Source organism: Thamnophis sirtalis, unplaced genomic scaffold, assembly GCF_051295495.1.
Source record: "Thamnophis sirtalis isolate CommonGarterSnake01/CBP01778 unplaced genomic scaffold, rThaSir2_p1.2 scaffold_4, whole genome shotgun sequence".
NCBI lineage: Eukaryota > Metazoa > Chordata > Lepidosauria > Squamata > Natricidae > Thamnophis > Thamnophis sirtalis.
Window position 1 is genome coordinate 140,203,748 of NW_028261384.1, and position 12,998 is coordinate 140,216,745.

At 38.9% G+C, this 12,998-nt stretch overlaps 1 protein-coding gene and 1 non-coding gene across 2 annotated transcripts; both read left to right on the top strand.

Annotated features, from left to right (window-relative positions):
- Positions 1-1,127: 1,127 nt before the first annotated feature.
- On the top strand, positions 1,128-1,492 carry LOC106551972 (histone H4). The gene has a single exon (XM_014070144.2). The coding sequence runs from the start codon at positions 1,134-1,136 to the stop codon at positions 1,443-1,445; it is 312 nt and encodes a 103-aa protein (XP_013925619.1). The 5' UTR covers positions 1,128-1,133; the 3' UTR covers positions 1,446-1,492.
- Positions 1,493-1,947: 455 nt separating this feature from the next.
- TRNAA-UGC (transfer RNA alanine (anticodon UGC)) lies at positions 1,948-2,019 on the top strand. The gene has a single exon. It is a non-coding gene; the product is annotated as a tRNA-Ala (tRNA).
- Positions 2,020-12,998: the final 10,979 nt, after the last annotated feature.

Genomic DNA, 12,998 nt, shown 5'->3' on the forward strand with positions numbered 1-12,998 from the left:
TGCGTGGATCTGCTCCATTTTCGGTTTTTTTCACAGGGGGCAGGGCTGCCGTTGAAGATGCCAACGAGCCCCCGCCGCCACTAGAATAACTGCTGCCGCAGCCCCACCATCTATTTGCTGGGAGTTGAGAGGGCCAGATGCCATGATCTTAGTTTTCTTAATGTTGAGTTTCGAGCCAGCTTTTGCACTCTCCTCCTTCACCCACATCAAGAGGCTCTTTATATTATGTGACAGAGAAACAACATAGTTTAGAGACAAATCTACACCTCTACACAAATGTAGTATTTGTTGCTGTCCGCCACACAAAGATTTATAATAAATGCTTAATTAATGCTTTTTGCCTTGCATGAATTACTTGGTGGTTTGTATTTCCAGGTAGGCAAAAAAAACCTCACCCTTTGCAAAGGTAAAAAGTGTCTCAAATACAGGGATCAAGTTATTATCAGTTCCACGGGGCACCTGAGTTTTGAGGCAACAATATGAGTTTAAAAATCTAAACAATCAGACTTGCTTAGTACAGGGATATACAAGGAAATGCAGACTTTCAGGCTAAATTGGAAAAAAAATATCTCAGAAATCAGTGGCAAATTCCTTTTGCATTGGCCAAGAATTCACTTGAGAGCTGAGCTCTTTTATTTTATTTTTTAAACATTAAAAAAAAAACACCTGTAACCAAACGACATGCTGTATGTAATGGATGAGAATTTTTTTATGTTGTTTATGTTTAAAAAATTTTAAAAATGCAAAAAAAAAAAAACCTGAGTTCTTTCTTCCTTATTCAGGGACCTTAATAAAGGATATAAATTGTAAATGCTTAATAATTAATAAATTGTCTATTTATTAATTAACTGTGATGCTGGTGGTCCTTTGATTTTAATGCAAACATACATTCAGGACAAATAATCCTAATTTCCTCAATAAAATCCAAGTCGATTAGAAACGCGGAAGTCTGTAATACTAGAACCGTCCCGCCCTTCGCTTCTTTTAAGGCATTTCAATTGTTTGTGAGGCAACCTGGAAAAGGCGGGAAAAAGCTGCCGGTTTAGTTTTCCCTCTGGTCCGATAGGTTGGTATATATTAGCCCGCTTCCCAGTCCGCTTTGGCAGTTTGTGTGTTTCCTGCGAGCTGAAAGCATGTCTGGGCGAGGCAAAGGCGGGAAAGGCTTAGGCAAAGGAGGCGCCAAAAGGCACCGGAAAGTTCTCCGGGATAACATCCAGGGCATCACGAAGCCCGCCATTCGCCGGCTGGCTCGGCGCGGGGGCGTCAAGCGGATTTCGGGGCTCATCTACGAAGAGACGCGGGGCGTCCTGAAAGTGTTCCTGGAGAACGTGATCCGCGACGCGGTGACCTACACCGAGCACGCCAAGAGGAAGACGGTCACGGCCATGGATGTGGTCTACGCCCTGAAGCGCCAAGGCCGGACTCTTTACGGCTTCGGCGGCTAATTTGGAGATCGGATCAGAATGGAAGAGATGCGGCGGCGAAAAGGCCCTTTTCAGGGCCGCTCAAGTTTTCCAGAAAGGAGCTGCGTCCGATGCAAAGGCAGGGCGTTGCATTTAGATATATAGATATAGATATAGATAGATAGATATGTGTATATGTATATATATGTATATGTAGATTCCTCTTCTTGAGGGTTGATAGATTCTCCGCTAATTTCTAAAGGAAGCGAATTAAACTTTAAAACCCATGAAATTTAAGCCAATGAAATACGCTTATGCTTTCGTTTGTAGTTTATAATCAGATATTCCAGTCGTGATCCCTCCTGAATATATAGAAAGTCTATTTCAGAGGGTTGGACTAGGAGACCTCTAAGGTCCCCTTCTGATTTGCACGCAGGATGAGATAATTCAGATTTATAATTCGTGGTGGATTTAATTTCAATTTTTTTTTGTGCTCTGCAGTCAGCGCCTTATCTACGTCTATTCGAAGAGCTTTCGACGGGGAGGGGATGTAGCTCAGTGGTAGAGCGCATGCTTTGCATGTATGAGGCCCCGGGTTCGATCCCCGGCATCTCCAGTCGGTTTTTTGCTTTATTTTTTTTCTCCCTGGGGAAAAAAAAGCCCCAGGCTTGGAAATAAACGGCGAATTCTGCTAAATGCAGGATAATATCTACTAAATCCCCCTTGCACCATTTAGGTTTTTGCCCTGTTGGAAGAAAAAAATCATCTGGTTTAATGCACTATCTAATAAAATGAAATTCAAGGGTGAAAAGAGTCAGGTTTTACATTTAGGCAATAAAAACGAAATGCACAGGGACCGTATAGGTGGCACCTTGCTCAACAGTAGCAATTGGGAGAGGGATCTTGGAGTCCTAGTGGACAAGCATTTAAATAGGAGCCAGCTGTGTGCAGCAGCTGCCAAAAAAGCCAACACAGTTCTAGGCTGCATCAACAGAGGGAGAGAATCAAGATCACAGGAAGGGTTAATACCACTTTATAAGGCCTTGGGAAGGCCACACTTGGAATACGGCATCCAGTTTTGGTTGCCACGATGTAGAAAAGATGTGGAGACTCTAGAAAGAGTGCAGAGAAGAGCAACAAAGAGGATTAGGAGACTGGAGGCTAAAACATAGGAAGAACGGTTGCAGGAACTGGGCATGTCTAGTTTAATAGAAAGCAGGACTAGGGGAGACATGATAGGAGTCTTCCAATATCTCAGGGGTTGCCCCAAAGAAGAGGGAGTCAAACTATTCTCCAAGGCACCTGAGGGCAGAAAAAGAAGCAATGGGTGGAAACTAATCAAGGAGAGAAGCAACTTAGAACTGAGGAGGAATTTCCTGACAGTGAGAACAATGAATCAGTGGAACAGAAGTTGCCTCCAGAAGTTGTGAATGCCCCAACACTGGAAGTCTTTAAGAAGATGTTGGATAGCCATTTGTCTGGAACGGTGTAGGGTTTCCTGCCTAGGCAGGGGGTTGGACTAGAAGACCTCCACGGTCCCTTCCAACTCTGCTAACTGTATTGTATTGCAATGCCTGAAATGCACTTAGGAGGTTGTGCAATTGTAGCTCTGTGTCTTTTGCTAGAATGATGGGAGCGAGTTAATCTTAGGATGTCCTAAATGGCCATGTCCTGTTTTTAGAATGTACATTTTCAATCCCATCTTTCCTAATGGATACAAAATAGCTGGGGGAGGAGAGGGCTATGAAGAAAGACCCCGTCTGCTTTCTGTCTCTAACAGCATGTTGCTCCATTTCTTCTTTAGGGAAAGATAATATTCGGCCATATGAAGATTTCCCAAAATATTCCATCCTTTTGTAGGAAGTCAGCATCACCTCTCTTCTAGGAAAATGAGATATTTTAGGAAATATTTAAAAGGGCAGAATATTTCCCCTAAAAGGGAGGCAGAATCTATCTATCTATCTATCTATCTATCTGTCATCTATCTATCAATCTATCATCTATCTATCTATCATCTATCTATCTATCATCTATCTATAATCTATCATCTATCTATCTATCTATCTATCTATCTATCTATCTATCATCTATCTATCTATCATCTATCTATAATCTATCATCTATCTATCTATCATCTATCTATCTATCATCTATCTATCTATCATCTATCTATCTATCATCTATCTATCATCTATCTATCAATCTATCATCTATCTATCATCTATCTATCTAGATCATCTATCTATCTATCATCTATCTATCATCTATCTATCATCTATCTATCTATTTATCTATCTATCTATCTATCTATCAATCTATCTATCTATCAATCTATCATCTATCTATCATCTATCTATCTATCATCTATCTATCTATCATCTATCTATCTATCATCTATCTATCTATCATCTATCTATCTATCATCTATCTATAATCTATCATCTATCTATCTATCATCTATCTATCTATCTATCATCTATCTATCTATCATCTATCTATCATCTATCTATAATCTATCATCTATCTATCTATCATCTATCTATCTATCATCTATCTATCTATCATCTATCTATCTATCTATCATCTATCTATCTATCATCTATCTATCTATCATCTATCTATCTATCTATCATCTATCTATCTATCATCTATCTATCTATCATCTATCTATAATCTATCATCTATCTATCTATCATCTATCTATCTATCATCTATCTATCTATCATCTATCTATCTATCATCTATCTATCTATCTATCTATCTATCTATCTATCTATCTATCTATCTATCATCTATCTATCTATCATCTATCTATCATCTATCTATCATCTATCTATCAATCTATCATCTATCTATCATCTATCTATCTATATCATCTATCTATCTATCATCTATCTATCATCTATCTATCATCTATCTATCTATCTATCTATCTATCTATCTATCATCTATCTATCAATCTATCATCTATCTATCATCTATCTATCTAGATCATCTATCTATCTATCATCTATCTATCATCTATCTATCATCTATCTATCTATTTATCTATCTATCTATCTATCTATCAATCTATCTATCTATCAATCTATCATCTATCTATCATCTATCTATCTATCATCTATCTATCTATCATCTATCTATCTATATCATCTATCTATCATCTATCTATCTATCATCTATCTATAATCTATCATCTATCTATCTATCATCTATCTATCTATCTATCATCTATCTATCTATCATCTATCTATCTATCATCTATCTATAATCTATCATCTATCTATCTATCATCTATCTATCTATCATCTATCTATCTATCTATCATCTATCTATCTATCATCTATCTATCTATCATCTATCTATCTATCTATCATCTATCTATCTATCATCTATCTATCTATCATCTATCTATAATCTATCATCTATCTATCTATCATCTATCTATCTATCATCTATCTATCTATCATCTATCTATCTATCATCTATCTATCTATCTATCTATCTATCTATCTATCATCTATCTATCTATCATCTATCTATCATCTATCTATCATCTATCTATCAATCTATCATCTATCTATCATCTATCTATCTATATCATCTATCTATCTATCATCTATCTATCATCTATCTATCATCTATCTATCTATTTATCTATCTATCTATCTATCTATCTATCTATCAATCTATCTATCAATCTATCATCTATCTATCATCTATCTATCTATCATCTATCTATCTATCATCTATCTATCTATCTATCATCTATCTATCATCTATCTATCATCTATCTATCATCTATCTATCAATCTATCATCTATCTATCATCTATCTATCTATATCATCTATCATCTATCATCTATCTATCTATCATCTATCTATCTATTTATCTATCTATCTATCTATCTATCTATCTATCTATCAATCTATCATCTATCTATCTATCATCTATCTATCTATCTATCATCTATCTATCTATCATCTATCTATCTATCATCTATCTATCTATCATCTATCTATCTATCTATCATATATCTATCTATCATCTATCTATCATCTATCTATCATCTATCATCTATCTATCATCTATCATCTATCTATCATCTATCTATCTATCATCTATCTATCTATTTATCTATCTATCTATCTATCTATCAATCTATCTATCTATCAATCTATCATCTATCATCTATCTATCATCTATCTATCTATCTATCATCTATCTATCTATCATCTATCTATCATCTATCTATCTATCATATATCTATCATCTATCATCTATCTATCTATCTATCATCTATCTATCTATCATCTATCTATCTATCATCTATCTATCATCTATCTATCTATCTATCTATCTATCTATTATCTATCTATCTATCATCTATCTATCATCTATCATCTATCTATCTATCATCTATCATCTATCTATCATCTATCTATCATCTATCTATCTATCTATCTATCTATCATCTATCTATCTATCTATCTATCTATCTATCTATCTATCTATCTATCTATCTATCTATCTATCTATCTATCTATTATCTATCTATCATCTATCTATCTATCTATCTATCTATCTATCTATCTATCTATCTATCTATCATCTATCTATCTATCATCTATCTATCTATCATCTATCTATCTATCATCTATCTATCTATCTATCTATCTATCTATCTATCTATCTATCTATCTATCTATCTATCTATCTATCTATCTATCTATCTATCTATCTATCTATCTATCTATCTATCTATCTATCTATCTTGTCAATGGGCCATTATAGCCTGGGCCACCCTATTCTACCTAACAAACATCTACCTCTTCCAGGCAGAGCCTTAAGTGGAATTGCTCAAAGCCCCTTCCTGACATCATCACCCAGTGAGAGTCAACCAAGCTTGGGACTCAGGACAGCCTACCAAGTTGCCCCTGCATGGCCCCCATGGGAGTCTGACAACCAATCAGAATACAAGCTCCAATTCAAAAGCCCAGAGGGGGCATCAAACCCAGGCGCTCTCAGCATCTCTTCCCTTCCCCACCGCCCCCCCCACGCCCCCCACCCCCACCATTAAAAACCATCATTTCCAAGAAGTCTTCCTGTTTCCAGGGTCTTTCTCCCCACTTGGAACTCAACCCGGATGGCCATTTCTTCCAACACTAATATTTCCTGGAATATTTCATTCTTCAAGGGGGAGGGGGGCTTCTCACAGCCCCTTAGCCAAACGAAAGAGTGTGGGACTTTCTTTCGACTACATCACCAGCAATGTAGGAGGGTTCCACCACAAAACCGTGGTAGACTAAAGCGCGCTCGACAAAAGCACGTACCTGACGTCATCACAGCGCGACGAAAACATCACGCTGTAAGTGGTAAACTTAAAATTAAAGCGAAAACCTTACCCTAACCCCCCCAAACCTAACCCTAAACCTAACCCTAACCCTTAACCTAACCCTAACCCTTAACCTAACCCTAAACTTAACCCTAACCCTTAACCTAACCCTAACCCTTAACCTAACCCTAACCCTTAACCTAACCCTAAACCTTAACCTAACCCTAAACCTAACCCTTAACCTAACCCTAAACCTAACCCTAAACCTAACCCTTAACCTAATGCTAAACCTAACGCTAACCCTTAACCTAACCCTAAACCTAACCCTTAACCTAACGCTAAACCTAACGCTAACCCTTAACCTAACCCTAACGCTTAACGTAACCCTAAACCTAGCCCTAACCCTTAACCTAACCCTTACCTTTACGTGAATCGGCTTGGTTTAAAATCGCTTTTTAAAATCTCCGCGGTCGTATTTGTTGCGCTGCTGATGACGTCAGGTACGCACTTTAATCGGGCGCGCTTTAGTGGACCGCAGTTTTGTCGTGCCACGATGTAGGAGAGGGTGTATGTGGTATGTCCCACTTCTCTCCCGGTAAATAAAGCTCAGGTTGTTGCATTGGTGAGTTCTTTCGGCTCTTGCAACTCCTGGAAGAAACGTCCCTCTGGGTTCAGTTCCAAGTGGGGAGGAAAAAACCCCGGAAACATGGAGGCTGCTTGGAAAGATGGTTTAATGGTGGGCAGGACCCCATGGCTTGAGATCTTGGGCCAAAAAAAAAGGCACATAGGTGAGAGATAAGAGATAAATTTATACCCTCTGTTGGGCGTTGAATTTCAGCTTGTATTTCCGGTTGTCAGACTCCCGTGGAGTCACGCAGGAGCAACTCTGTCCTGAGTCCCAGGCTTGGTTGACTCTTGCTGGGTGATGATGTAATGAAAGGGCTTTGGGATTCTGAGAGCATCTGCACCAAAGACAAATTCCTTGGGGTGGTCCAGTCACACTTGGCCAATAAAGAATTCCATTCTATTCTAGTCTCTCCTTTCTCTCCACAGGAATGTTGCAAGCCAGAACATTCCCTTAGGATCAGCTCACGCTTTCATGAATTCTTAGATAAAACTGTATAAATGGTGCGTTTCTGGCAGTCGGGCATACTATCAATATTGCAACTCCGTTAGGTTTTATTGATTTGTTTTATGATATTTTTTTAAAAAAATAAGTTTTTATTAAACAGGTTTTTTCCCCATTTTTTAAACACAAATAGAATCTTTGCAACATTTTCCACATCGGTAAGCCTCCATTATACTCTTTTTATCTGTACATGTATACCCTCCCCCCTCTCTCATCTATCTATCTGTCTGTCTGTCTATCTGTCTCTCTCTCTCCCGGTATCTATCTATCCATCCATCCATCCATTCATCCATCTATCTATCTATCTCTACCGGTATTTATCTATCTATCTATCTATCTATCTATCTATCTATCTATCTATCTATCTATCTATCTATCTATCTATCTATCATCTATCTATCTATCTATCTATCTCTACCGGTATTTATCTATCTATCTATCTATCTATCTATCTATCTATCTATCTATCTATCTATCTATCTATCCATCCATCCATCCATCCATCCATCCATCCATCCATCCATCTATCTCTACCGGTATTTATCTATCTATCTATCTATCTATCTATCTATCTATCTATCTATCTATCTATCTATCTATCTATCTATCTATCTATCTATCTATCTATCCATCCATCCATCCATCCATTCATCCATCCATCCATCCATCTATCTCTACCGGTATCTATCTATCTATCTATCTATCTATCTATCTATCTATCTATCTATCTATCTATCTATCTATCTATCTATCTATCTATCTATCTATCTATCTATCTATCTATCTAGAGCCAAGGTGGCGCAGTGGTTAAATGCAGCACTGCAGGCTACTGCTAGATCAGCAGGTCAGCGGTTCAAATCTCACCGGCTCAGGGTTGACTCAGCCTTCCATCCTTCCGAGGTGGGTAAAATGAGGACCCAGATTGTTGGGGGCAATATGCTGACTCTCTGTAAACCGCTTAGAGAGGCCTGAAAGCCCTATGAAGCGGTATATAAGTCTACTGCTATTGCTATCTACTATCTATCTATCTATCTATCTATCTATCTATCTATCTATCTATCTATCTATCTATCTATCTCTACCGGTATCTATCTATCTATCTATCTATCTATCTATCTATCTATCTATCTATCTATCTATCTATCTATCTATCTATCTATCTATCTATCTATCCATCCATCCATCCATCCATCCATCCATCTAACTAGTGTTGCTATTTTAAACTGGTTTTTTTTTCGTTATGTGTTTGTTATGTGTCTTTTTTTCTCTCTCTCTCTCTCTCTTTTGTAAGCCGTCCGGAGTCCTTCGGGATTGGGCAGCATATAAATTTTATAAATAAATAAATGAATAAATAAATAAATAAATATCCATCCATCCATCCATCATCTATCTATCTATCTATCCATCCATCTATCTATCTATCCATGCATCCATCTATCATATCTGTCCGTCCGTCCATCCATCCATCCATCCATCCATCTATCTATCTATCTCTACCGGTATCTATCTATCTATCCATCCATCTATCCATCCACACATTTTTCATTATGAGGTGAGATTGTGAGATTTTTTTTTAAATCCTGCCTTTATTACTTTATAAGATACTCAAAAAAGAGACGAACGTACAGAATAACCGTTCCTCGTTCTATTTTCCACATAACCACCACCCTGTGAGGTGGGCTGAGAGAGAGAGAGAATGATTGGCCCAAAGTCACCCAGCCAGCTCTCATACCTAAGGCGGGACTAGAACTCCCCATCACGTGTAAAGTGGGACTAAGATGTGGGATAGCATCACTACCAGATGGGTTCGCAACTGGTTGACAAATCGTACTGAATGAGTAGTCCTTAATGGCCCTACATCTGCATGGAGGGAAGTAAATAGTGGGGTACCACAAGATTCTGTCTTAGGACCAGAACTCTTCAATATAATACAATACAAAGCAAGAGCAGAGTTGGAAGGGACCTTCGAGGTCTTCTAGTCCAACCCCCTGCCTAGGCAGGAAACCCTATACCGTTCCAGACAAATGGCTATCCAGCATCTTCTTAAAGACTTCCAGTGTTGGGGCATTCACAACTTCTGGAGGCAACTTCTGTTCCTCTGATAAATTATTCTCACTGTCAGGAAATTCCTCCTCGGTTCTAAGTTGCTTCTCTCCTTGATTAGTTTCCACCCATTGCTTCTTGTTCTACCCTCCGGTGCCTTGGAGAATAGTTTGACTCCCTCTTCTTTGGGGCAACCCCTGAGATATTGGAAGACTCCTATCATGTCTCCCCTGGTCCTTCTTTTCATTAAACTAGACATCCCCAGTTCCTGCAACCGTTCTTCCTATGTTTTAGCCTCCAGTCCCCTAATCCTCTTTCTTGCTCTTCTCTGCACTCTTTCCAGAGTCTCCACATCTTTTCTACATCGTGGCAACCAAAACTGGATGCCGTATTCCAAGTGTGGCCTTACCAAGGGATTATAAAGTGGTATTAACCCTTCACGTGATCTTGATTCTCTCCCTCTGTTGATGCAGCCTAGAACTGTGTTGGCTTTTTTGGCAGTGTGGCCTTCCCAAGGTGTTATAAAGTAGTATCAATATCTTCATAAATGACTTAGATGAGGGAATAGAAGGGGAACTTACCAAATTTGCAGATGATACTAAGCTGGCAGGAATAGCCAACACCCTAGAAGATGAGCTCAGGATCAGAAAGGATCTTGACAGACTCGAACAATGGGCCAACAAAATGAATTTCAATGTGAAGAAAAGCAAGGTTTTATACCTGGACAGGGGGAGGAAGGGGAAAGATAGAAGTAGAGCCGAGGTGGCGCAGTGGTTAGGGTGCAGCACTGCAGGCCACTTCAGCTGACTGTTATCTGCAGTTCAGCGGTTCAAATCTCACCGGCTCAAAGGTTGACTCAGCCTTCCATCCTTCCGAGGTGGGTGAAATGAGGACCCAGACTGTGGGGGCGATATGCTGACTCAATTTGCTAAAAATCTGTAAAGCGCTTAGAGAGGGCTGAAATCCCTATGAAGTGGTATATAAGTCTAATTAATAAATAATAAATAAATAGAGATTAGGCTAAACCTGGCTCAAAAAACAGGAACTGTGAGAGGGATTTTGGAGTCCTAGTGGACAATCGCTTAAACATGAGCCAGCAGCGTGCAGCCAAAAATGCTAATACGATCCTCGGTTGTATATGGAGTTTGGGAGGAGGAGCAACAGAAGCAGGAGGAAGAAAAAAATTGTAGGGTCCGGGATGGTCTCTGAGCTGGGTGGTCTCCTTTCCAGACGTTTCAGGACCCAGCTAGATAACATCATCCGTGTCCCCGGGAGGGTCATATGATCCCTTTTTGCGACCTTCCAAGAAGCAAAATTAACAGGGAAGCCAGATTCATTTAACAATTGTGTTCCTAACTTAAGGGCTGCCGTGATTCACTTAACAAGTGTGGTAAGAAAGTTCGTAAAATGGGACAAAACTCACTTCACAAGTGCTCGCCGTAGCAACATAAATTTCGGCTCCATTAGGTCCTAAGGCGAGGACTGCCTGTTCCCTCTGTTAAACCATTCGTCGATCTACAAATCGGTAAGAGTCAAGCTGAAGGAAATTTGTAAGGTTTGAGAACACATCCAAGTCGCAAGGAGCCAAAAAATGAATAACAATCAGTGTTTAATCTTTGATCAAAGTTCAAAGACATGATGGTCAGTTGTTCCCAACTACCCTTCAGAGAAGGTGTAACTCCTTTTTATACACTCAGAAACATCATAAAATAACAACACCCCGGCGTTACAATATTCCTCACTAGCCTTATCAGCCTTATCTCTTTCATCTGTTCTCATGATTGGCCCCATGTTATGAAGGGAACAGATCAAAGGTGAGGCCTATGTTTTGACAAACACCAGGCACTTTACAACATTTTCCCTTAGAAAAATACAAATTTAAGGGTTTAATGTGGCCTATTTATGTTACAACTACAATAAAGCAGCCGTAAAGTGAGATTTGGACATTTAAGTGTGAAACCTACTGGGTCAGGCTGGACAGCCTCTTAGAACCCCTTTACTTCTATATTAAAAGTCACATAGACAAGAGTCTAGGCAATGGAATAAGAGGGACAGTTAGAAGTTACTTAAAGGAAGTGTCCCCATTCACTAACCACAGGATGTTCTCCCCAACGTCCCTATGTCACAACTTGTGTTAAAGGTCCGAACCACAAAGTTCAATTAAAGTTCGTTAATAACACGTAAGCCATACCTGAAACAAAAGGAGAAGTAAGGCCTTCATCTCCTTATAAGGTTTTCTCCTCAAGGTAACCACTAAGGAATGTGTTAAGTATTTCCGTGTTGCAAAATGCTTTTGGGAATGTATAAGAATGCGTGCTTCCATAATTAAGGTTGTTCAGAACTTGCAATGCTAAGCCATGGGCTAGCTTTTTTTTTAAATTTGGCTGCCAAATAAACTTTTCCTGTATCCCGAGAAGTCTAACGCCTGTCATTTTCTGCAACAACAAAGGGCATAACAGGCATAAAAAAGGCATAACATACGTATGTTACAGGAAACAAATATTCACAGCATGCAAGTATATAAAAGCATCATCTAGCATAGTATTCTTTTGTGTATCCTTATTACTATTCCCCTTCAAATTCAGCAGAAAAACGAGGAAAGAAAAACATGACTGAATCAACACTTTTAAATAGGGGAACATAACCTCAAACTTGTCTATGGAGATTCTCAGGCACCCACTTAGTTATCTACAAAATGCTTTTTCAAAAGACAACGGATATTTTTTCCCCGTTTTCTTCTCTTTCTTCCCGAGGAGGGAAAAAAAAACACCAGCCGAGTTGGCTTTTTGAAAAAGCACCTTTGAGACCACCTCATCCATAAATCCTCTTCTTGAGAATTTCCTACCTCTGAAAAAAATATTCTAGTTCATATTTCAGCTAGCGCCTATTAGCTCTATCTTTGGTGGAGTTCAAATTGGCAAGCATTCATTGGATAGCCGTTTAAATTCCCACTAACCAATACGCGTGGGACTCTCCACAGCGCAGCCAATAGGAACGTTTCTTTCTTAGCCAACAGAAACACGCCATTTTAAAAAACAACAACCGCGCGACACCGTTCCTCCCGCAGCCAATAGCCAAGTAGATATC